At 41.0% G+C, this 25100-nt stretch overlaps 1 protein-coding gene across 29 annotated transcripts in view; it reads right to left on the reverse strand.

The window, feature by feature from the left end:
- The window catches only part of mbnl1 (muscleblind-like splicing regulator 1), a 43654-nt gene that overhangs the window by 4668 nt on the left and 13886 nt on the right, over window positions 1–25100 (reverse strand). For 7 of the 29 annotated variants that reach the window (XM_075483475.1, XM_075483478.1, XM_075483477.1 and 4 more), the window contains 8 exons: window positions 19795–20828; window positions 6327–6542; window positions 5911–6132; window positions 4443–4682; window positions 3337–3390; window positions 2027–2180; window positions 1134–1169; window positions 252–343 (listed from right to left, as the gene is read on the reverse strand). In XM_075483475.1, coding sequence (XP_075339590.1) covers window positions 252–343; window positions 1134–1169; window positions 2027–2180; window positions 3337–3390; window positions 4443–4682; window positions 5911–6132; window positions 6327–6542; window positions 19795–19968 — 1188 coding nt within the window. In that variant the 5' untranslated portion in view covers window positions 19969–20828. Of the gene's footprint in view, window positions 1–251; window positions 344–1133; window positions 1170–2026; window positions 2181–3336; window positions 3391–4442; window positions 4683–5910; window positions 6133–6326; window positions 6543–19794; window positions 20829–21160; window positions 22018–25100 lie in introns of those variants that run through there. The other 22 variants (XM_075483489.1, XM_075483482.1, XM_075483486.1 and 19 more) reach the window with 11 other exon arrangements.

The raw sequence follows: 25100 nt of genomic DNA on the forward strand, positions 1-25100 counted from the left end.
ATGAAAGCATACAAAACTGCATGTTGGACTCTCGTGTAGGCCAACAAGAAGGAGTACCGCTTTTTACCCAACCCACCCCTTATAAGACACAAGCATTCCAAGTCTGTCAATGTGCACTGAAAGACAGAAATGAGGGAGAGACAGAAAAATAGATAGATAGATAGATAGATAGATAGATAGATAGATAGATAGATAGATAGATAGATAGATAGATAGATAGATAGATAGATAGAGGTGGTAGAGGTGCAAACCTGATTGGTGGAGGCAGATGCGAAGGGAACGCTTGTGGCAGATGTGTTGGCTGCAGACACAGTGGCTGGACTACCACCGTGCATCATGGGAACTTTTTCGGAGGGAAAATCATGAAAGCATAAATACACTGGGAAGCACTGGGGCCACTTACACACCAGGCAAATGAGGGAGGGAGAAGGAAAGAGGTAGCCAGAGAGGGATTCGATTTTAACTGGTGCACCTTCTTCTCTCTGCCAAGGCTGACAAGAGTCTTGTGTTTTGAAAACTTCCCGTTATGCAGAGTAGTTGTAAAAACAGGGACTTGCTTGCATATTTGTGAGTATTTATAGAAATCGGACCAGTAGGGCTTTACTTCCCTGATGAATGCCAGATGCCAACTAAAACCTGGTTCTACAAAGGGCTCTACAAAAATGATGCCTGTGCTGTAACACTATTCTAAAGAATACAGAATTTATGGCAGAGGAGATGAAGGTGAAAGTTATAATCAAATTTCCTAAATTTTCTCTATTATTTAGAGGGGTCTCGATAGGTTTTGAGGTTAGACCAGCCAAAAGCCAAGTTTGGATCAAGCATGAGACTGAGTGTTCAAGCAATACACAGTAAGTATACACATGGAGAGACTAACAAATCAGTTAAACTGATAATATGAACAACATTAGCTTTTTATCAACAACATTTAAATTGCGTAATATTCATCTGTCCAATTGTGGACTCTAGCTTTTGCTTCAATTCACAAAATATATCATTACAGAGGTAAACTAGTGACTCTCAGGTCACCAAAATCACAAATCAAATAAATATACAACACAGACACTGATTTTGGTGACCATTGACTCAGACATGACTTTACAAATATCTGAAGAAGGAGAGCTGGAACCTACCAAGGCTGGCTGCAGGTGTCATGCACAATATTGAGCCTGCCCATCATGCAGTGCAACAGGAAGTGGATTGGATAGGGAAGAGAAATCAAAACAGCCCATCACAAGGATCGTTAGAGTGAAGGGAGAGATATTGTGGGAAGAAAAAGGTTAATATTTCTTGGACACAAACATCAGTGATTGGAGAAGGCGAAGTAGTGAACTCATCATAAAGCAGTGCGTTGAGTCGGAATTTAGACTTTCCTCGGTAGTGTAATCATATGAATATGTAATTCACCATGAGTGACGGGTTTATGAATCTAATTATTAGATTAGATTACTAGTATTAAACAATAAACAAACTCTACAAGGAAGAGGAAGAGTAGATGTTTGCAGAGACCAGACTTTTGAGCCTACTGTTTGTCACCAAATATCATCACTGAAGCAATTAAGCCCCATTCATCCAAGCCCAAGCCAAAGCCCCAGAACCATGAGTGATCATACCATGGACAGTTCAATCTAACAACCTTCTATACCTCTGTTCTGCAGTCTTATCTCTGTTAACAAAATTACACCATAGCTTCTACTTGGAGGTACAATTAACTAAGTTGAGTTGCATGAAAGCAGTTAGTAGATAGAAAGACATTCTAACCACTATGCCAAACAAAGCATAAAGCACATTTTTTTTAAGGATTACGTTAAATACACATGTATACACGTGAAAAACATACATCTATAATCCTTACTGCCCTGGAGTGTATGTTATTATTAACCTAGATCTGAAATTTGCAACCAAACTGCTGTGTATTGAAATCTACCACTCTGCCAAACCCCAGCCAAGCAGGAGTCGGGTTAGACTGATCCAGCCATCCACTGCGTGGTAAGAGCACTCGTGGTGGTTGCTTTGGGAGCCATACCTGATGGGAGGAAAGCAGCCTGCTGCTGAAACTGCATGCTGGCCAGGGCCTGTTGATACTGGAGCATGCTGCTGTTAAACATGGCAGAGGCCCCGTTGGCCTTCTCCAGGGCTGCCCGCTTTGGGAGGGGAGCCATGACACTAGGGGCGATGCCCTGCCCATCCAGATGGAGGGAAGTAAGTGACAGAGGAAGTAAAAGGCAGAGCAGAGACAGGAAGAAAGACAGAAAGAGGTGCGTGGAATAGAGGGAGAGAGTGTGTTAGAAAGAGGCAAAAACGGGAAAGAAAACAAAAAAGGTACATACGTTAGCGGACATCAGAGTAACAGTGTCACAACATCTTTGTGTGTACAGCAGTAACAATATCATATCATCATTAGCAAGCAAGCAGCAGTCTGATACAAGTACTACACAAGCAGGAGCATGGTGCTTTCTGGAGCTATATGCTAAGAAGCATTCATATATTCATTATGTATGTTTTTAAACTTTGTACTCTAAGGGCTGACTAAATGCAACATAAGCAAGCATTAACTATTCAAACAATAAGGCTATTAACAAGGTGGAACAAGTAGGAAGCACAGAGAAAGGGAGGCTGCACTGCTAGCTCCATGATAAACTGTGTAAGCCATGTTTAAGTGATAGTTCACTCTCAGACAAAGGTCAAAAATGGCCTAAGGCCAAGAAATGAGAAACTGACTTTCGATATTTACATGATAAACACTCTGTTTGTAGATTTCATCTTGGCATGAGGCCATTCTTGAGGTCTGGATATATATATATATGTATGACAAGATCTGATGTAGAGTGAACTACCATTTTAACTGTGATAACCTTTTACGGTGGGATCACTCCTGTATGAATAGAAAGACTTTTCCTCTTAGCCCCACCCATATCAATCTGACATGCACTAGCAACACAGACATGCACACATTTGATTGAGCTGCTCCACAACACTAACATTTAGACAAAAGACTGAAGCCATGCCATCATTACAGAAGCTCTACTTCCCTAGCTCTCACTGACTTTTGTTAAATAGGCTGCAGGTGATGAATTGATTGTGGCTCCTTACTATAAATGCCATATTGTAATTGTGTTTGAGGTAATTGCAAAAAAAGAAATGAGTTTGTTGCTGGTCACAACTTAAGCGTCAAAAGGCCACAATCATTTCATCACAGGCAACAATGATAGATCAACAGGAGGACAGAAAAGACATTGCACTCAGACACAACTACAAACATAGCTAGGTATCTGGTTAAAACACTGCTCTACAACAAAGCCACATGCCAAGCTAAAAGGTGAAAGGTCATAGTACCAGGTCAAAGGTTGCGTCGAGGGGTCGCTTCAGTGATTTGACAGCCGACTGAGTCTTAATTAGCAGGCAGCGAGCACATGATGGCAATGGGCCAATGGGGTTCAAGCGCATTAACATAAACCAGCAAGCAGAGGTGCATCATGGGGGCAGCAGTGCAGTTTGGGTATAGGTGAGAAAAAACAAAACAAATAAAAAAACAAATCATTGGAATGCAATATACAAGGGGATAACAGGACTAAGGCATGCACAGTGTGGACACTAGCTCTGCTACTCAACAGCTAAATGATCACCGAGAATAAATGATAACTATCACTCTATATTAGTTATTGTCACACTAGAGTGGATGAATACGGCGATGAAAAAATGATTCAACTATCCCTCTAAGTGAGTTTCAGCAACTGGGCAGAAAACTACATGTAAGCACAATTCACGGGTTTCTGTTTCACTGTGCAAAATCAAAGTCAGGTTCACATTACAATGATTCGCCCTCCAGTTTCACTGTGTCAATAAGAGCATGTAGAAAACTCTGCGATCTACAGAGAAGTGTGGCTGCACCACAGTTCACCAGTGCCATTACTGCAGGACAGGACTGAAAGCACAATGAGTCCTTTTTGATAATGTCAAGAGGAAGAGAAGTTGTAGATAGGAAGCACAGAAACAATGGAGTCAAAAATAAGGCCAGGCCGCCTGAGAGAGAAAAGGGAGGAACTGGACTGTCTGCTTGTGGTCTGGGATGAAATGAACAAGGAACAAGACATTCAGTTTGTCAAATTAGGAAGAAAAACACTTGACATGACAATAGTCAGGCTTATAATGTTCTACTGTCTGATCCTTTGTCATGTCATCCACCACTGGGCAGATTTTACCCAAACCAGCATGCAGACCTTTTGTTTGACCTGGCAAAAGCAGAACTGAAAATTCAACATAATACCAATATGGAAAGTGAGACAAGTTTGAACATGAATGTGAGTATGAGACACATAGCACCCTAGCTATTTCAATCTAACATAGCTAGCCCTAATGTCAATTCAAATCTCCTTAAGAAAGTTTCTCAGCCTGTTGTGTGAGCGTAGATGAGTGGGACCTCACTAATACTGATTGCTCACCATGGCCGCGGCGGCTGTGGCCTGGTTCACCTGATGTTGGGTAGCCTTAATTTTGGCCTGCAGATGGGCTGGCGGGTGGAAGTACTTGCACTTTTCCCTGGAGCACCGACCCTTGATGTAATCCATGCATACGGTGACGGTGTTGTCATTGGTGTCAATCATGGTGCTGTCCGCGGGGTGAGCAAAGCGACAGTCGCCCTCCCCGCGAGCGCAGTTTCCCCTCTGATACTCCCGACATACCTGGAACACGTAAAAGGAGAATAATAAGTTCACCTACAACTTCAGGCAACTATAAGAATAGTTTAATTTCTTCATAATTTCCTGCTTTGTAAATTTGTATCTCACAAACTTTAGTATGACTTATCAAGCTTTTGCTTAATCATTATGTATTGGAAGTGTACTTACTAAAGTCCATTAGCCATGCAGCCTAATACAAAAATAAAATGCTTTACAGTAGTAAAATCAACTTCCTTTGCAAAACATTTTAGCCGAGCCTTCATCTATGCAGCTTCCTTCAGTAACAATTGCACAATGCGGACGTCCTGTTTATCTGGTTATGAAATGCACCCTGAAAGGGCTAAGCAATGCTTAAACCTGTGTACTTTCATATAATTCACATACATAATGTATACAACTGATAATACAACTGAGGTGTTTTGGAGAGTGAGTCTCAGACAATTCTTAAGTCTGCATAGGAAACAGCAGATGGCAGCACCGTCTTTGGAAAACAAACTGCATCGTGTTAGTTTGTCTGCTTTTCTCTTTGCCTTAATGAGCCTTATATGGCTGAACCTACAACGGACAAACAACGCTAAGTTTCGCAGGAGTAAGATAATCCCATTCTTTTTTACACTACAGCAACAATAAAGTGTAATTCCGGGGAAGCGTTATTTACTGTTCTTCTTGACAGGAAAAAATGTTTTCCTTTGCTGCTGTTTCATCAACACCGGTGCTGTTGAACTTGCTGGTGCTTTCTCCACTCAAATGATCATTCAAACAAGTTCAGACTCACGTCTGGAGTGAGTCACATGTTTTATTTTTTGTGTGAAGTGTTATGCTCAAAAGCACAAACTGTACTGGAACTAGATGAAGCACAACTCAAATTACAAAACAGATCTTTAATTATGGTTGATGTCAGAAGAATGAAAGATCACAATTTGTGAGCTGTTATCTGAATTTTCTCTTCATTAGGCTTCAGTATGCATTTTCGCCTTTGCTCTTAATGTTGCAGCTCAACCTCCAAAGAGTTTATGCAAGTCCAATAATGGTTCCATTATTAACTACTTGTTAAAGCTCTTGTCTTTTTAACAAGCTAATTTTCATCTCATTCCACTCTGCTTTTACGAATGGAGCAAGAAGAAGACTTTATTAGAGTCTGGAACTTTTGGAGCGGAGGCCTTGGTTTATCATCTACACATAGCGCTTTCAATCTGCTGAAAATCAGTATCAGTACTAGTTTGTCTTTTACCTCAAGTCTGTCTGTTCTTAGCAGTTTCTGGGCTGCCGCAGCAGCAGCGTTAGGTACTTGGTTAACGGCGGGGCTGGAGGCCATGAGGATAGGGGTGCTGGGCATGATCTCTGGAGGCATCAGGCTTGGTGAAACTGGGCTTAGGTAGGGATTAAAGGCTGCAGCTGCAGCAGCTGCTGCGCTGGCATTGGTGGCCAGGCCTGGTGTCACCGAGAACATGGGCTGAAGCAGAATAAAATAAAAACAGAGAAATGAAGGCACGGTTAATAAAATGCTTAATGCAAACCACAGTCTCGAAGGTTTCTGTGTGGTAAAGAGAAAAGAGAAAGAGAAATGGGAGGTGCAATTCAAAAGACAGCGATGCACGGAGTGAACGTGCTGAATATGTGTGAGTCTTTACATATATGTGGCCTCACCATGGACAGTAGCTGTGGTGTAATCATACGTGTGTGTCCCCTCACCATAGGTGGTAGCTGTGTCCCAGGCATCATGGCATTGGCAAGTTGCATCTGCTGGGCCAGCATGGCCATATTCTTCTGCTGGATCAGGTTGTTTCTGCCATTGATCTCCAGCTGTGTCTTTAGATGGGGAGGAGGGTGCAGGTACTTGCAGTTCTCTCTGGAACAACGGCCCTGAGAGGAAAGCAGAAAAGTTTCGGTGTATTTAATATGAGTGATGTAAATACTGCAGATTAAATTGTGTTCATAGGGGAAATATGGTATCCATGCATTTTATGGACAGGTACTTTGAAAACAAACGTGTGTGTACCGTGTACAGTGGTACCATGGTGATGTCTGTCTGGTTTCTGCCTCAACAACTATGACATAAATTGTCTCAAAAGAACACAACAATGGCTTCATAGATTTCCATCAAATTTGCTCGGTATGTTTGCGTTTGCCTCAGAATATACTATGACTATCCTCCCATCATGGCTTCATGTCAAAATTTGAGTTCTTTTGTAATTTAGCGAACAACTAAATACCAAAAAAATGACAATCCAATTAGTCTTGTATGAACTTTGGGCTTAGTTTTGATATGCAAAAAAAACCAAAAACCAACACACACAAACATATCTGCTGAACTAGAGGTCGACAGATAAGGATTTTTTTCCTATTGCTGTGATCTTTAGAAGTGAGGGCAGCTGATGGCCGTTATGTTGTTTGGCTATTGCTGCGTCACATGCTGGACTGTTTAGCATGACGTGAACAGAGGGTAATGATGAATAGATTTCCAATCAAAGAAAGGAAAAAGTTAACAGAGAAAAAAGGTGGATTATTTTAAACTTCTATTTGTCTTTTATTTTTTACACATCCTGTTTTTCACATGTTCAGTACTGAAGACTTCACAGCCTCAAAGTGACTATGACTTTGGTCGGAACCCACAGACCGTAGATGTGTTAACGAGTAAAGCAAAGTGCACAAAGCTATATGCACGTGATCATTTTAACGAAGCAGACACAAATTCAATTAATGTTGAGAGCGACTTCCTCTTGCCCTGCTCACAGTAGCTTCTGCTGACCTGCAACAATATAAGTGTGACTGAAAAAAAAATTCTGAGACAGCCCACTTTAGCAAGAGTCCATTTAACGACTAACGTGCTTAACATGACAGTTTAATGAAAGACAAAACAATCTGTCAGAGCTTCCAGCAACCAGCAGCACTTTCAGCTGAAGGATGCCAGTTAACGCAAATAAACTATAGCATGGTAATTTGACTGACACACGGGGCAGTGTCAGGCATTTCACATTTTTTTTTATTGTTCGTGTTTCCTAGGCAAACAACTTGTGACTGCTTGATCATCGGCCTAGTCTGCTCAGGTGTTGGCCAAAAATGGCAAAGGTTAAATAACAGGCTGTCCAATTAACAGGTCTATCTCTTTGCTGAACACCATTACGCTATATTATCTCTGTTGACAGTTTAGCATACTTATAGTAGCATTTTGCTGAAGCTTTGAGCACGAACGAATCTCGTGTGAATACGGAGGACAACCAGCATGCTTCACAACTTTTATTGCGCGCAACATTACAAAAGGAAAAATGGTGTAAATGCTGAGATGGGTGTTCTAAAAACAGGGATTGCGCAGTATCCCCAGTGAATGCGCGATACCTTGCGTATCCTCTGTAGCTCTGAAATTCATATTAGGTTTGGGCTCAGTCTGTCACTAATTGTTAACAGCTTCCTATTTCGGTAAGTCCCAGCTGGGACATGGGTGTGTGCGTGTGCACTAGCCCCAGGGGGTCATCGCTGATACTGTGGTGTTTTTCACCAGACATTGAGCTTAGCTACAGTCTGACACTAAAAATACTGTCCACTCATATGATCAGTCTATATTGTATCAGCAGTCATCCAGAGGTCACACATCAAAGCCTCCGAATAATCATCTAAGACAGAGATCTGTTTCTGCTGCCCACTGTGAGTATCCAATTATATCATCAGTCTGGAGAAGAGTCATCCTGCTGGAAGTCTCACACACGCACAATCACATTCTCGTTTAAACAAGAATGCATACTCACTGGTGTGAGGTTTAGGTGACAGGTGGCAAAATGCACACACAGGCAAGTCCAGAGTGCAGGAAATACATGTATTTACTTTTAGCCCAGTGGCACAGCTCATCTGACTGTGGCAGCCTATGATTTCCATCAGCGACAGATCTAACCCCCCTCGGGATCAGTTTGTACACTCTGTTGTGACTTCATCCAACTCATCCAACTCCTTCACTTTCACCGACACTCGAGCACCAGACAGGTGCGAGGGAAAGAGGAAGAGACAAGAGCTAGGGAGGGGGGGGAATTTGGAGGAGGGAGGTATCTTGTTTTGTCTACTTATCTAAAGCTATCTCAGGTTTTCATTTTATCTCATTTAAAAAAATCTAATATTATAATAAACTACATTTGAGTTTTTTTTCTTCAAAAACTGAACGAACAAGCCAACATTAACAAGTTAAATGATGACTTATTTATTCATTTATTTGTCAATTTATCTATTTATTTTCAAGACATTAATGAAGGAATCTTATGTCAGTAACAGCAGTATCAGCCAGGCTATGACTCCCTTTGTAAGAAACTATTATTATTATTATTATTATCACTATTTTTTTTATTATATTTGACAGGCCAGTTTGCACACTGACCATGTGAGCATAAGCAGAGCTGTTATTATTACAGAATTCTGACAAGTTGTGATGTGTGTGTCTGTGGCGAAAGCTCTGTTCATACAAGTGAAAAATGATTTTAAAAAAGTGGATAAATAAATACATAAGAGCTGAAGTCAATTCATAATAGTAGCCCAGGCGTTGACAATGATATCCAGTGAGGGCTGGAGTGTGTTGTGTGTGTGTGTGTGGTGTGTCTGTCTGTGCAGAGGGCTGCTGGTTGTAAAGACATAAAAAGATCATGTTTCACTCACCCCACATGACCCCAGCCATCAACTGCTGGATTAACGGCTGCAGCTGTGTATGTGTGTGTGTTTGAGAAACATTTCGGTTTGCTTTCAGGTAACTACATTTTCCCCCAGACAATTTATACAAAATACAAGTCCCCTGCTCTGGCAGCCATTTTGAATAAAAAAATCAAGTCCCAAAAGAGGAAATGTAACTCTGCAAGACAAAGTGAGAGTCATGGCGACTCTGTAGCGAGACGAAGGCTGCGTCAGTGAAATTTTAGAAGTTGCAGAAGAAGAGGTGATAAGTGGGGGCTGTCAAATGAAGGGAGGAGAGACAGAAACTGAGATGGAGGCACACAGGACATGAAGACGTCGCCTCTCACATCATGTTTTTGTCTATTACTCTGACATCAGTGGCCTTGAGGAGTAGATACAGATGGTGTCCACGGCAACAGAGCAGCTAGCTCCTGCTCTGTGATTCCTGGATTCTGGCTGATCACTGGCAGATAATGACAACTGGCTAAGAGATTACTACAGATACAACTGGCCCTGCAGTCACATTTAGTTCAAGACCAGAGGACATGTGTACGCAGTCATCATCATTGTCCCAACCCCAGTCTTTGGTTTGTTTAATCAAATGAAAATATTATTATTAATAGAAATAAAAAAGGTATAGAGCTTTAATCTTCCTCTCTTTTTACTGACCAACTCTTTTCACTTTTCACTTAGATTCCAAACTAAACAATGTGAGGAGTCAACAAACTCATTCTGTCCCAGAAATTATGAAAACAATGAAGTGCGTAGCTTTAGAATGATTCACCCACATCCTCAGCCAATTCCCCAGAGTGCAGGTTTGAGCAGCGAGAAGTTACATATTTGTTTTCATCGGCCAAAGGGTGTTTCAGGAATGTTTTCTATTTGCCCATCAGGTGATAGAGCAGCTGCCGTATCATGACCATAAGCCTCGACTGTATGCCCCTTCAATGAGCAAGTGTAAAAAAAACAGATTGCATATTCAACATTTTATATCTAATTTTAAAAGTTACTGTCGCAGTGAAACAGATTTACCAATAAAAATGTAAATTGTTTCAAATCTCTTATTTAGTATTTGCTCAGTCTTTTTCCAGTTCATTTCCATATTATGCTGTTATACTTGTGGGGTTTGACTAACGAGCTCTTCCTGATCTAATTAACTTTTCCTGCCTACTGTAGGTGCAGCCTTGTTTTGAACTAATTGTGGGAGTCTGTGCTTCTCCTGGTGAGATCAGCCAAAATCCAGGCCAAACTGGGAACAATAATTCCACTAGCTACTGGGCATGCTGATTGATGATAAGTTGTAATAACATGTCCCACCCTGTTCGCTCTTTTCTAGCCCTCTGTCTCACCCATGGACACACACCCTGCTTTTGTGACTATGTGGGATTTAAACAAACAATGAACCAATGTGCAAAGAATGCTGGGTGTGGCTGAATCCCATCCTTTTGAGGAAAAGAGATGAAGTACTCAGCAAGATGTTTCAGTGTGCATGAGAGAAAGAGAGAGTAAATCAGAGACTTTCCCCCGAAGTGCTGGACTTGCAACCCCTCAACCCCTTTAATTATAGGAGGCTGAATATTTGGGACCGAAGCATAACACTGATGCCATTTCATGAACTGTTCATACTTCTCCGATTATCTGCCACTGCTATGTAACTGTTGGGAGCGTTAAAACGTAATATTTGGAACAAGCTCCAAGAAAACTAGAAGTCATTTTAAAGAGAGGCTCAGGACATCCACATTTTCCACTGGTTGTACATTAAATCATTGTAGTATTGCTTTGTTAGATGAAGTTTACAAAGGAACAATGACAAAGTGTACATTATCAGGAATAACGGGAGACTTCGAGGCTAAAACAGTGTAATGCGCAGCTTTTTTTGTTGAAACTTGGAAATGTCACTGTTCCTAAGGCTTTAGATGTGCACCGATAAATTAAACACCGAGCTTTGAGACAGGAATAAATGGACATCCTATATCCGCTCGCAATTAAGTATGCACCCAAACAATGGTATAAACAATTTCACGTCTCTATACATGAGCACTTCTTGCATAAAAACAGAGATGTGCTTTCTCCACTTGGGAACTTTTAGCCACCTGAAGGGGTCAAACTTCTGCAATTCACAAGAAAAACACAGAGCAGCAGAAATATATTAAGTGTGTCATGTCTCTCTTAGATCTACCGTGTGATCTTTTACTTCATCTAGATGTGGAACCCCTGTATCAGAAATTTCTTTAGGTTTAATGCTGTCGAAATCACTCACTATTTAAAAACCTGGACATTTGGTTTTCTTTTAAATAGAATGCAATGAAGTCTATGTCATTCAAGGATGGCCATTGATAAATGCATATTATAATGTAAATAACCTAGATTTCACAATTACTAAAACAAACTTTCTTTCTTATCTTTGATACTCCAGTGTTGTGGTCTGATGTTATTCAGTTGTGCTGTGTTTGGGTGTGAAGCTACGCTGTTCTCTGCCCTACGTTCCGCTGTCTTCTGTCTAAACATACACAGAGATGAAAGCGTGCTCTCCTCACACACACTGTGAAAGAAGCTTTGTTCTGCTGCAGAGCAGCAGAGACTCAAAGGAACCGGCCCAGTGGTTGGTCTCTTTGTCTACTGTGCACTCAAATGTGCGACAGAATATAAAATATCAGTTCGGTCAATATGCGCCTTATATTCAAACACCGTCTTAAATGCATGTAGCCAGAAATTTGATCTCAGTCCTTCGAGTAAATCAGAAAACGTATAACCCATAAATATTCTGGTTTTCTGAAGTATATTGGCTCATTTAAAGTAATAATAAATTATTTTCTTTTTCTGATTTAGCTACCTATTTCATTGTTAATTGATCCGTAGCAGTTTTGAAGAGGGTGAGCGATTTGAGTCATGAGAGATGCGAGGCTCTTTCTTTGCTGGTGCCTGAATTTCTTTATCAGACCATAAACACACAGTCATACTCTTGTGATTATGTCTCTATTTCCCTGCCGGGTCTAAAGTAAAAGCTCACTGTGATCCATGTTGTGCAGCTTAGTGGTCAGAGAGTTGATATGACTAGAGGGGCTTGTGGAGATATGAAGTGGGGAGGGAGTGTTAATCTATGATAATATTACAGTATGTCCCCAGTGTTGCATTACCACTCTCACCAAACAACGGCAGAGTTAGAATGATCATGAGCTGAACAGGCAGTGGATCATACGCAGTGTGATAGCGTTAGCTAGATAAATGTGTTCGTGGGAAATGTATGAAAGTAAAATTGCAGCGGATGTTTAAAGTGGAATAAAAGAAAACCCACCTGTGTAAACTGCAGAGAGTGTTCATATTTAAATACGCTCATGCATCAGACATCGCAGTAGCCACAGAAGACTCACTATTCATATCACACAGTCACACACACATGCAGAGCAATGAGTTATTCACACTTGAGAGAGTGTTGGTTCTGAGAAATCCAACAGGTCAGATGTCCCGTACACAGGAGCCCTGCATCCAAACTTAGACCTCTCTGTTTTTCTCCTGACATGCCCCCCCCCGTCCTCCCCTCATGTGCTATCTCTTACCGTCTTTTTACACAAACATGCTTTCATGCGATTCTGTTTATACCTCTTTTTTTTCTGCCCTCTTACTTTCTTTCACTTCTCCTCCTATGAGGGCAAACAAGGTTAGTTTCTTACTTTCCATTATGTGCAATAACAGCGCAATAACACATGTATTGATTTGAGTGGCAGCACTTTATGAAAAACCACCCAATGCTCATAATGTGAGAATGAGAATCAGCCGGGGAATGTTCATTTAATCTTCTCCGAACTCTGCTTTCCAGTGGGAGTGAAAAAGAAGAGTCATTGTGCAGATATCATTCGGTCCCAGCAGCAGTGAGGTGTCACTGTTACGAGGCCCGAGGCTGTTGTTTCTGAAAATGACTGAGGTAGTCTCATTTTCACTGTCTGTAAATGTTAGACGTTTATCTTAAGCGTTTCAAACCCCTGAAAGATGAATAATCCAGTGGTGTATAATAGTATTTGTTAGTATTCATTTCTTGTTTCTTTTTTTTTTTAAGAACACCCTCATTGACAGCAACACTTATTACATTTTCCATTACACACATAGATTTGTGTTAGTGTGAGGGGGGCTAAAGAAAGTTTCAGAGAAAGAGAACATGAAAAGATGAGCGTACAGCAGGCCACCTTTTCATTGCTCTAATGCAGGCTACCTTCTAGTCTCAGAGTTGCAGCTTTGAAAGTCTTAAATAAGTGGGGAAAAAAAACTCAAGTCATATACCACACCTCCTCTTTTAGATATCTTCCTTTGATCCCAACTTTGTGTCTCCATTTCTAACCCTCATCACATCCGCCACCATCGGCCATCCTTTCATCCCCTAGTTCTGTGACACCAGGATTACAGAAAGTCTCTTCCATCAGTAGCCCAGTTATAATCACAGGGTTTGTGACTAATTCATTTTGCAGCAATAACAGACTTAATCTGGTCTGCATAATGCTAATCTCATATCATGGGCTGTAATCCTATCCACAGCTCTAATCCAACTGTCAACTGGTCTAATCCTGTTTCTACATGTGAATATCTCTTAGACATGACATCAGCAGGATTCTTTTAAACTCTTTCTGCCTTACATTCCTTCTTCATATGATTCCCCCTTTTTTTTTTGTTCTTGCGCAATTGTAATGATCTATTTTCACAGTTTTAAATAAGTGATTTACTCATACAAAAAACAAGAAAAACTGCAACCACCCATTGCAAAATTCTGCCTGAAAGACCAGGATTTTTAGCTGGTCGTGAATAAAATCAGAAAAGTTTCAAATACTTTAAAAAGACTAACGATTACATTGATTATAAATCATCACAGTAAAAGAGAGAGAGAAAAGGCATGATTCTATGAAGATGTTGTGTTGATGTTAGGTTTCACCAGACAGTGAAGGAGGTTATCCTTGGCCATAAGAGAATCAGCATATCAACAGACTTAAAGATTTTTTTTTTCTGTCACTGCCAGCAGGCCTCTCATCATGCACCCTCTGGAATGAACTCTTTAATCTTGTGCTCGGACAAAAATAAATAGGGCACGGTATATGTGTGCGATGGATCAAACGTGTGGCAAGAGGGAGTGGCAAAGTGAAAAAGGTGTTAAAAGAGCAGAGTCTAAAGTGTGTGGCTGTGCCCTCAAGCTCCTCTCTTATCTTTTGGAAAGATAATAGCTAAGTTGTTCAGAAAGAGAGTGAAAGTTAAACTCTGATCTTTGTGTTGGAAAGGAAAAGCAAAATCATTTAGGAAGCGAAAGTTACACGAGGAAAGTAATGATATTTTAGATTCTATTGAAATCCAACACAGATTTGAACAATGCATGCTTGTTTTTCTTATAAGTCCTTGTGGTTGGAGCTGTCTGCAAATGATGAACAAAGTGCATCAACAAAACATTTCGATGATTTACTTGAAGCTCGATTGAAGCAAACCAATTGACATCAACAAGACCTTTGAGGAAGTTTCTGTGTTATGTATTGCTTGATATTGCCATCTTTTCTTTGATCGGTCAACATTTTCTAATTGGAGACGCCACCTGACCCTAAAGGCTATTTGAGGTTGTGCAGTATGTCTGTGTGTTAAAGAGACACAGAGAGGACAGCTATAGAAAAGTGATCATTGTATCACTGGTGTTATCAATGGGCCCAGTGTGATGGAGAGACAGGGACGGCTGACACTGAAAAGAAAAAGGCCGTTGTCGCTGATTTTCCATCACATAAGCTCACAGACAAGATGCAAAGCCATGCTGATGTGACAAGGATGCATACACCATTAAACAAGCAGAGCAAAGAATGGCTCTGTGTGGCTCAATGTGTGTGGAAGGCAGGATTAGTATGCTCCCAACACAAATCCCCCACAGCGCAAAGCTAAGGAGGACATAAGGGTAGATCTATCAACACTAGGATGAAGAGACCAGAGAGAACTTACTCACTAAAATAAAACTCTCTTAATGGGATTTTTGTGCTGCCGTCTCATTTTAAAAAACATATCTTATGGAAGACTGAATTTACCCCTTTAATTAAGTTATATTTAAGAGCAGAATTATTCCTTGTGGATGCAACCATTAGAAAATTCACAGCATTTCCAGAGTAGAGAAGTTCACGTGGATCAAGGAAGCGTTGTTTGAATTTTAGCCTCGCTCAAGTAGTCTGACCAGAGATTAGCATCATGCTACTGAAACCAAGCCTCGCTAAGATGATGAAACCTTAATAAGAATCATTTTGTATTGGTAAGAATCAGAACTTAATGCAACTTCTTTATTTATTTTAATCATCTTCTCAATGTTTCCTTTGAGTTAAGTAACATTTGCAGACAATTTAAAATGACAGATCATTCCTCACACGTTTCCAGACTATAGCAGAGCAGAGCAGTTTGAAATGATTAAAACGAGCCACTATTTACCCCATTTATGTGTCTGGCGTGCACCACTTTTTTATGTTAGCAAGTTAGCGTGTGTTTCCACTGACTGTAGCACCCAGCCACCAAATCTAATCGCGCTGTCAAAACAACGAGCAAAACGAGAGAAAAGACAGATCGAGGAAAAAAATGGCGACAGAGAGAGAACAAGTCCAGACTGTAGGTATGTGACAGCCATTAATTTTTTTTCTTTAACGCATTTATGACAAAATTCACAATATATTCAAGTATCAAATCTCAGCTGTTATTTTAGTGAGTTAAATCAGTTAACAACAGAAAGAACAGTGTGCAAGATCTATCCTTTTAGCATATAATACTCAATATTTGACGGGCTAAAAGATAACTGGACAGATATCAAATATAATATTTCATATTTTGTGGAAAACTTCTTTGAACTCATTGACTGCATTAAATCTTTAATACACAAGAATCAGCGACATTTTGTAGCTTTTTTTGTGCTTTAGGACATGAGCTGCTCCCTTTCTTGCACCACTTTCATCTACTCTTTCCATCCTATCGACAGAGGTTTATTCTTGTGTTTCGCTCTTTTGTTGCATAACCTCTGCTTCCTAGTCAACTAACCAGCTTTTGCTACTGTTCGGTTTTCCAGCTTGTGAGTTGTTTAAGATACTTTTGATACACTTGTGAAACTTTTTTCATCAATATCGTTACCTTCTTCAACTGAATGGTCACTCACACCCGACAAATCAACTTCAATCCACATGGCAACTTCATTCTGTTCTTTTCATATTCATGTCAACTTGCTCCTTTCAATGTAGAATCCATTTTTTCTAATCAGAAAATAATGTTTGAAAGAACAGAGCCCCGAGGAATCACAATGTAACAACTTTCTAAGTTTTCATTATTTGGATTGCAACAGCGATCGGCTCAGCACAGCAACAGAATTGTCAACACAAATGTAACACACATGCATGTACTCCTACTCGGCCTGATTTTCCTGGGCTTAAGATGTGATGATAATGGGTGTGTCGGGTTGGCAGGTAGAGACGGCACAAAGTCTGTGATACATGAGAGTGTATGCATGTTCAAACTGTTGCCCACAGTCGACAGTAACCACACCTTTTTTATGACACGGCTGGTTGGGGTTAACGAAGGACACGCTCTCGCTGATAAGTTCATATAACATAACATCAGGGATCCCTCCAACCCCTAAACTCTTACCACGCAGGTTTATAGGTACCTGGTGGGTGTGGGTGAGGTGTGTGTGTGTGTGCGCAAGGTGTACTTAATGTACACCATACTGTAAAGGGATGGGTGTGGCCTGAAGTAAATGAGGCAAGAACCTGACTGAGCGGGAAATCAAGAAGGAGGACCCAAGTGAGAATGAAACAAGCAACAACAAGTTGATTCAAAGCAGAAAGTAACCCATATTTCAAACTGAGTTTGGTATAAACTAATGAGGTAGGCATTAGTTCTTACGCTTCTGCAAGCCTAAGCTATCATCATACTCCAATTTAATTGGGAAAGCATTATTGCGACAAGACAACATAAACACGAATAGATAAATATGCTTTAAACTCTGCCGTCTGCATCATTGCCTCAAATGACCCAGTTTAAATTAGCATGTGCTACATCACGCTTTTCGACCTATGTCATCAATTAATCTGTTGATAATATCAGTTTTGACTAAAAGCATGTTGTTTACACAGATTCCAAATCAGCATATTACACCGAACCTATCTGCTGAGCAGTTAATCATCAACAGGCCGAGCTGCAAGGCTGACTACAAAGTCTAGGCTACCATGATCCCTTTCTAAATATTTACTCTGCTTCAACATATCTGAGCTTTCTGTGCTGCACCAACCAGACAGACAGTCAACCGAAAAGGCTGTGCTCTGGGGTTTAGGCCATGTCTAAGGCCAGTGAGCACCCACATCACAGACTGATGCATGGTTGAGGCCTTTTTTTGTGTGGGTTTCTCTGTGTATGTGTAACATGTAAAAACACAAGCAAAAAAGAGATAGAGTGGATGTTGGGGAAAGGACTTAGTTTGGGTGTGACCTGCTCAGCTATGCACTGGTGATCATGTGAGACTAGTCTATTTATACACTTCTCAAGAAGAAGGTCGATCCTCTCTCACTGGCAGAAAGCGTGTGCTGGTGTCCAAGAGGGTGCATTCGTGTGTGTGCGAGACGAGTAAAAGAGTGCGATATAGTTTAATGTAACACTACTCATCTGAGAGTTTGCCCTATTTCAACCGCTCAGTTTGTGTTAAAGTGAAGTAGGACAACTGATGTTTCGGCTAATGCGTTTTTTAGGGTCTGTGTAACAGGAAAACCTTTACAATGTGGTGAAAGCAGGTGTGCCTGTAGAGTTATGCTCTATCTACTTGTGTTTACAGTCAAACAGCAACTACAGCTTTCACTTTCTGATTTCCTCTATCCTTATTTGCTCTTTCTTTCTTTTGCCTTCTACTGTTTCCACTGTGGGTTTAAGAGACCTATTCTGTTTTTCATTACCAGTGGAAAAAATGGGGCAAGCGGTTAAAAAAAGCATCACCCAGCTCCATAAATACATAAGTCCTAGTGGAAAATGAGTCCAAACTACTAAAATAGGCCCCTCGGGTCTTATAAAAAGCTGCCATATATCTGCCAGCTACTCTTTTAAAGTGGTGACCTTTACTTCAATGTGAATGACATTCTACACCTATATATCCAAATCGACATTCTTCTGCCTGTTGATAAAAACCCTACTTTGCTGTCAGTGAATGGTCCCATTGCACATGGTTGCTGTAGAACTGAGGAAACTGTGGCCTCCAGACATGATTCAGGGGAATATTGTTTCATTTTTTTTGTAGGAGTCAAATTTCTACATAAAGAATCCAGACTATTTCTGCAGTACTGGCCAACATCTCCATTGCTAATTGTATAATTTTATCAGTTCTGGGAACACAGAAGTGTCACTATCACAAAGTCAAAAAGGGGAAATAAATGTCTTCCTCTGTACTTACATTGCTTGCCCAATCAGAAAAAGTATCTATGTTCCCTAATTTCTCAGTTGAATTAGATAACCTCAAGAAATAAAACTGCTGCAATTAGCGTTGATAGGGCTGATGGCAAACACTGTAAAAACACAACTTACACACATGCATAGATGATTGCGCACAGTGAGGAGTTTCACTTTTGGGTCTAACGCTCACACACAGTCAATGATCACAAGTCGCCCGTGTCAAAGCTTTACGTGTGCGTTATCACTGAAAACTTTGGGTTGAGCTTGGCATATATCTCATTAGAGCTTGTGCTTAGACAAAAAGTGTGATTGTGGATGAGAGAATGAATGGGGAAGACAAAGAAATGGAAAATTGCTGCATCGCTGCCCCCAGCTGTGCTCAAAAATAAAGACGTATGAAAAGATGCACACACATCCCCCTCTGGCTGCCTTTAGGTCGTTGCACAGGAAGTGGTTTGAGTGAGAGAGAGCAACAAAGTTATGCTACCACCTTGCACTTTCACAAGCTGCTGAGATGCACTGCTCTCAGGGCTGCCATATGAGTTTGTACACATGGCAACCCATTTGTCTTCCTCTGTGTTCAAAAGCTGGCAAACTACGGTGCTTACACTTTTAGAGGCATGATCCTGGAACGGTGTTTATGTACTGTACAATCAATCGGGAAAAAGCAGTAGAATCTTTAACAAATCCTTTTACACAAGTTCAGTGCACATGGGTCAAAACGATCTAGCCTGGTCCAGAAAAAAATCCAGTGTGATTTATTAAGTATGTCAGACTACTGCATCCCGAATCCAAAAAGCTGCTTCTCCCTTCACCCCTTTGTGCTCTTGATCACATTACAGTCACATGATCAGAAATAGGTGGGACTAAGATAAACATGTGCTGTAGCCAGATGGTGCACTCCAGCATGCTATTTCCAGTTTGCAACTCTATATAGTTCCTCAAAACTATCAGTCATAATGCATGTGTTGGGTCTCTTATCTATGATCTGTTTTGCTGCCTGAAATATGGCCTCTTGACTTCCTGCTCACCACTTCTTCACTTCCCTTCTTACCTTAAGAGAGTCGAAGCAAGCAATCACCCGTCCGTTGTCCACTTGACAGCTCTTGGCTGGATGAGCAAACTTGCACTCCTGGTCGGAGCGCGAACACGTGCCCCTCTGGAACTCCCTGCATACTTCCAGTGTCAGCCACTTTGTGTCACGGATGTGTGCCATGTTCATCGCCATCGTAACACGTGGGCGAAAAAAAGTATTCCTAGCAGAACTTTGTTCAAGCACAAATAAAAGTACCTCTAATGTTTTTAATCCACAACTTTAGGGTATTTTTTAAATTTATTTTGTTGGTGTTGTTACTGTCTGTGACAAGTGAAAATAGAAAACATTCAAAAAGAAAAGTTCCTATTGATTGAGAGGACTCCTTCTCCTAGTGAAATGTCACAGGACGACTTCTGCTGTGGATGTTAATGGATCATTTTCCTCATCAAACAACAGTTGGCAAAATGATTATATCCAAGAGAGTTCTTAGCCTGATAAGCTGTCTGTCTTGGCTTGACTTTTTTCTTCCTTTCACTGTTTATTGCTTAATCAACGGTCTCAGTTACGGCATTCCCAAGCAAAGGTGGTAATTAGATACACAGGTCAAACTGAGAGCCCTCTGATTAGGTGCAGTGAAGCAGGCAACCAAGGTGACACTCTTTGTTGGAATCTGCTTCACGGAGGTTAAGGACACTGAGGACTGAGTGGAGGCTTCAAGGGTTGAAGGCGAACGTGAAAGGCAAAGTGGATGAAATGCTGCGTGGGCCTGGTGGTGTGCTGGGCTGCACTGGTAAGGCTGGTCAGCTGGTGGTGAGCGTTTGGCAGCAGGTGCCGTCTGGTGAAGTGATCTGAGGCCAGAGCCCAGCTGTGTGGAGTAAATGGTGATGTTGGAGGAGGGATCACCTGGTCAGAGCGTAGCCAGCGAGGGTGGTGTGGTTGCTGTCCTTGTACTTGTGTTACTGTGGCAGCAAGCGAGCAAGGCGGGGGGAGGGTGGGGCTTCAGCTGTAGAAGCAGGTCAAAGCTGCAGCAGACATCAGGGAAGGCACTTCCTCTGAGAAGAGAGTGAGGGAGAACAGAGGGTAACACAGGCAGAAAGATTAGTCTAATGATATACATAAAAAAAACATTCATGTTTATCATCCATTCCCTGTATATTTCAGAGCAGTTCTTGATCAGCAGCAACTTTAACATTCATACCACTGCTTCCATTTGCAGCTGTGGGAATGAAGAATATATAAAAATGTCAGATATGCAGGGGAGTCAGCTAAAACAAATAAAACTTTCACCCGGCCCTCTGCTCTAAATACATAATGCACACACACACTCATCTCGTCTCATACTCAAACACAAAAATGCACAAAGCAGCCATTCACAAGTTTCCACCTCTTCAAGGCGATGCGAGGAAAACTCAAATCCCGTATCACTTGCAGTCCACTAATGTAAAGCTGGCCATTACTAATGTATTTAGAGGTGAAAGATAGGAGGGGAGTGAGAGCAAAGGGGAAGTTGGGGCAAAGCATGAGGGAGAAGAAGTTAGTCATTTCCTCTCTTGCGAAGTCTTGTGAGAGCGGGGACCAATGAGAACGAGCAGAGTTGCAGCAACATTCTGGGCAGAGGGCCAGGTGAGAGCAAGGGGAGGAGCAAACAGGAGGCTGACCTGTCTGCTGCCAGAGAAAGACAGAGACAAAGACTTCAAAAAAATCACTTTACTTACTACTTCTATGACTACCTATTTTTTCATATATAAATAATAAATCAATCTGTCATACAGCAATTCATAAAAGTTCCAGTTTAAGCATCTTAGTGAACTATCTCTCAACAAAAAAAACATGACACCGACATTACATCATACGATAAAGGTCTCCCACAGAAGTCAACTGGCCTGTAGTGATAATATCCTGTTTATTATGTGACTTTCAGAAGTGAAAACAACATGGATTGTTTTTATTCAGATTTTGCTTGCAGGTCTTTCCTATTTTTGGCAGACCCATTGTGCAGCATTTGCGGGATGAATTTGCATGATTGGGTTTCCAGGGGCCCATTCTGCTCTTATCACACGAGCACCGAGTCACCACACCCTGCACAGAGAAATCGCTTTCCCCAGAAAAGCATGTGCACCCTCAGCGATGCAACGGACCGAATGAACTTTACAACACTGCAACACTATATCAGAGCCCTGCAGCAGTGCAGCTTGAGCCATGATGACCCAGCAACATGCAGCATGTTTAGAACGAGTGAAGGAGAAAAGTGCTTATTTTTTCCCTCGGATGACCCCTATAGTAATTGCAGCATTACTCCTACAGATGACTTTTGCAAGGGAGGTGCAATGATATATAAATCCTACGACTACATTACTATTTTTATGTACATACATAAAAACTCACTACATGAGCAAATCAAGCTGCCGTACCATGGATGACAGAGGTGAGATGAAAATAAATGAAGTTTTTAATGTGGTTATTTAATTCAACAAGAAGCAAAAATGTTTCACCAAAGTGTTATAAGTTTCTGCCCAAAACTTTATTTTTCCACAGAAAGCGACAAGACTTAATGTTATGTTTTGGAATAAAAACACTTCTAATATGGTACGCCATGTTTTTTTCGTCTAAAGGCATGTTTCTTTCCCATGAAGTCTTCATCATTTCATCCTCACTCCTGTGAGAGTCAGCCCATGTCATGTGTGCCCTAGGACTTGCGTTTTAAATATCATATATTGCTGATATTACTCACTTTTGCCCCAACAGTTCATACTGATAGAGCTAATGTGCACACACTTACATTACACATGCAGACCTAAGAAAGTTTAGATGATTGAGGACCGGCTCTGATCAAAAGCAACTTTTTTAACCAAAGGCACAAGCAATTGTCTTCGGTCAAATAGGAGTTTAATGACTTTAACCATGTAAAAAACAGACAGCTCCTGAGTTCTGTCTTGCTACCTAATAAGTTTCTATGGGCTCTGTTTGAGTCTGACAGGCACATAAGTATGAGAGAAACACTGCATTGTGGTGCAATGTGTCAGAGTGATAATGGCGACTCATTAAAACATGTCTGCATGTGTTCATCCTGGCCCAAATGGTTCCTTCATCTGCGCGGTCTTTTCTATTGGTATGCCGTGCCTTTTATTATTTCTCTTTTTTGTCTCCTGTGCTTCCAAGTCAAAGATACGATTGACTAATACTGCCTTTTTCTATGCACTCACCCAATAATTTACAATATGTTTACAAGTGGATCTCGATTCTGTCCAACACCTCAACTCCATCCATCAGTGAGACTGTCTGGCCAACACTCTTTCTTCCAGCATCCTCGGCAACGCTTCCTCATACTCAAGGTCTTGCAAGCTGGTGCAAGGTCAGCCACAATGGAGGACGGGAATGGCAAGAGAGAGCAAGGAAGAGACTGTTTGCTTCCTGTTGCTTTTTAGAACACGTGATAGAAATATTTTCCGGTTGCAAAAAGGAAGTATGTCTTCAATATCAACAGATCACCACCAGCTCACACTCATCTGCATTCATTTATTCACTTTTCATTCCTGCTTTGTCAAGTTGAGGGTCATGGGGGTGGGGGGTACACTTGGAGGAAGCTGTAGTAACCGGAGAGAATCCACACTTGTTCGAGGAGAACATGCAAACCCCACACAGAAAGGTCCCAGCTGAGATTTCAACCAGGAACCTTTTATTGTAAGGTGATAGTGCTAACCACCACACCTCCGTGCCACCCGCTCACAGTCACGTGACACCTGAAAATGCCTTAAAGGCATACATAACTTCTGACATGAAAAACAAGTCCACACAAAATGCAAACTGCTCTCAATGACTGTCAAAATTCATCAGTCATCTTAGTGTTGCTAATTCATTACAAAGTCTTCTTAAACGCAGAGAGGTGTTTTGTTAGGAATAACTCAACTGATTGAAACACTGGAAAGGAATAACTTTGGGCAGGTGTTGAAATGGTGTTTTTATTGCCACTGCTAGTAACCGAGAGAAAGAGAAAGGAGGGTGTGGTCCACAGTTATGATAAGACTTCCTGAAAATCATAAATGTATTTAAGTGTGGCTTAACAAAAAGTGACACCACACATTCATGAGAAGCTGAACTCCTCAGTGGACATAACAGCATAAGAAACAGGAGCGGGACCTCCAGATCCTCACCAAAATTCAACCTTGGGTTCTATTACCTACATCTCACCTCTACACAAATTTTAGTTTTTGTGTAACTGTGACAACAAACGTACAAACTGCAATGATGACATATCTCCACCTCAGCTCCCGCCTAGGAGGAGTAGGCTAACGTCAACCGATCCATTATCAGTGGAGATATGCTGCTGATTATCAGGAACCATGTGCTTTGCTTCAACGCTGCCTGCAGAGAGGCGTTCATTTCTTCAGGTTTGTTGCTGTTCAGTAAAAGGGAGTGCTTTTAGCATTTGGACAAAGGTGGAGTTAGTATGACAGTTTGCTGATAGAGGTCATCACAGTGGACAATGCAGTGGGAAATGCAACTCCCCTGGCCTTGCTGCTGGTACTACTCCATGAGCTCAGTATATAGTTTGTCAATATCGTCCTCACTGACCTTTGCCTACATACATACACGTACATATTAGCTCATACACAGACACCTGAGAATCTTCTCTTTGTTGTCTGTTGATCTTTTGTTATTGTTTTAAACACACAAAGACTGCTAGGAGATATAAGAAGAATAATATATAGCAATAATAAGAATTACTATTGTCATTCTTGTTATTGTTGTTATCTTCCTTGTTGTCATCATCATCAACTTATTACCTCTTCTCAACAATCAGTTTTACTGAGTTATTTGTCCTCTAATTATATAATGTGGATCTGAAAGTGGGGCTTTAGCTAGGAATCCAAAACAAACAATGCCTATTGATTCTTCTTGAAGCAAACCTCTGGAGACAATGAGATCTCTTGTTTAGCATACACAGACTATGCACATACACACACACACACACACACACACACTGACAAGGGACACAAATGCAAACCTTTGCAAAAACACAAACCTCTGTCTGTCCTAACACTGAGAATCTCTAAGCTGTGGTGAATATATATCTGTGTGCAACACTGCATCTTTGTGTACATGTCAGTGTGAGGATGTAGTGGAATCATCAGACAGTGCGCATTATGACTGGCCCTATAATATAATGAGCGCTTGAGCTACAGGCTGATTTCTATCCAAACCGAAAAGAAGTAAAAAATTTAAATATCTTCCAGTGCCAGATGAGTGAAGAAGGATACAAATTGAATCAATGAAAATTCAAATATTGCGCATAAAAAAACCTCTGTCCTACATTTAACAGATGT

Source organism: Odontesthes bonariensis, chromosome 14 (assembly GCF_027942865.1).
Source record: "Odontesthes bonariensis isolate fOdoBon6 chromosome 14, fOdoBon6.hap1, whole genome shotgun sequence".
NCBI lineage: Eukaryota > Metazoa > Chordata > Actinopteri > Atheriniformes > Atherinopsidae > Odontesthes > Odontesthes bonariensis.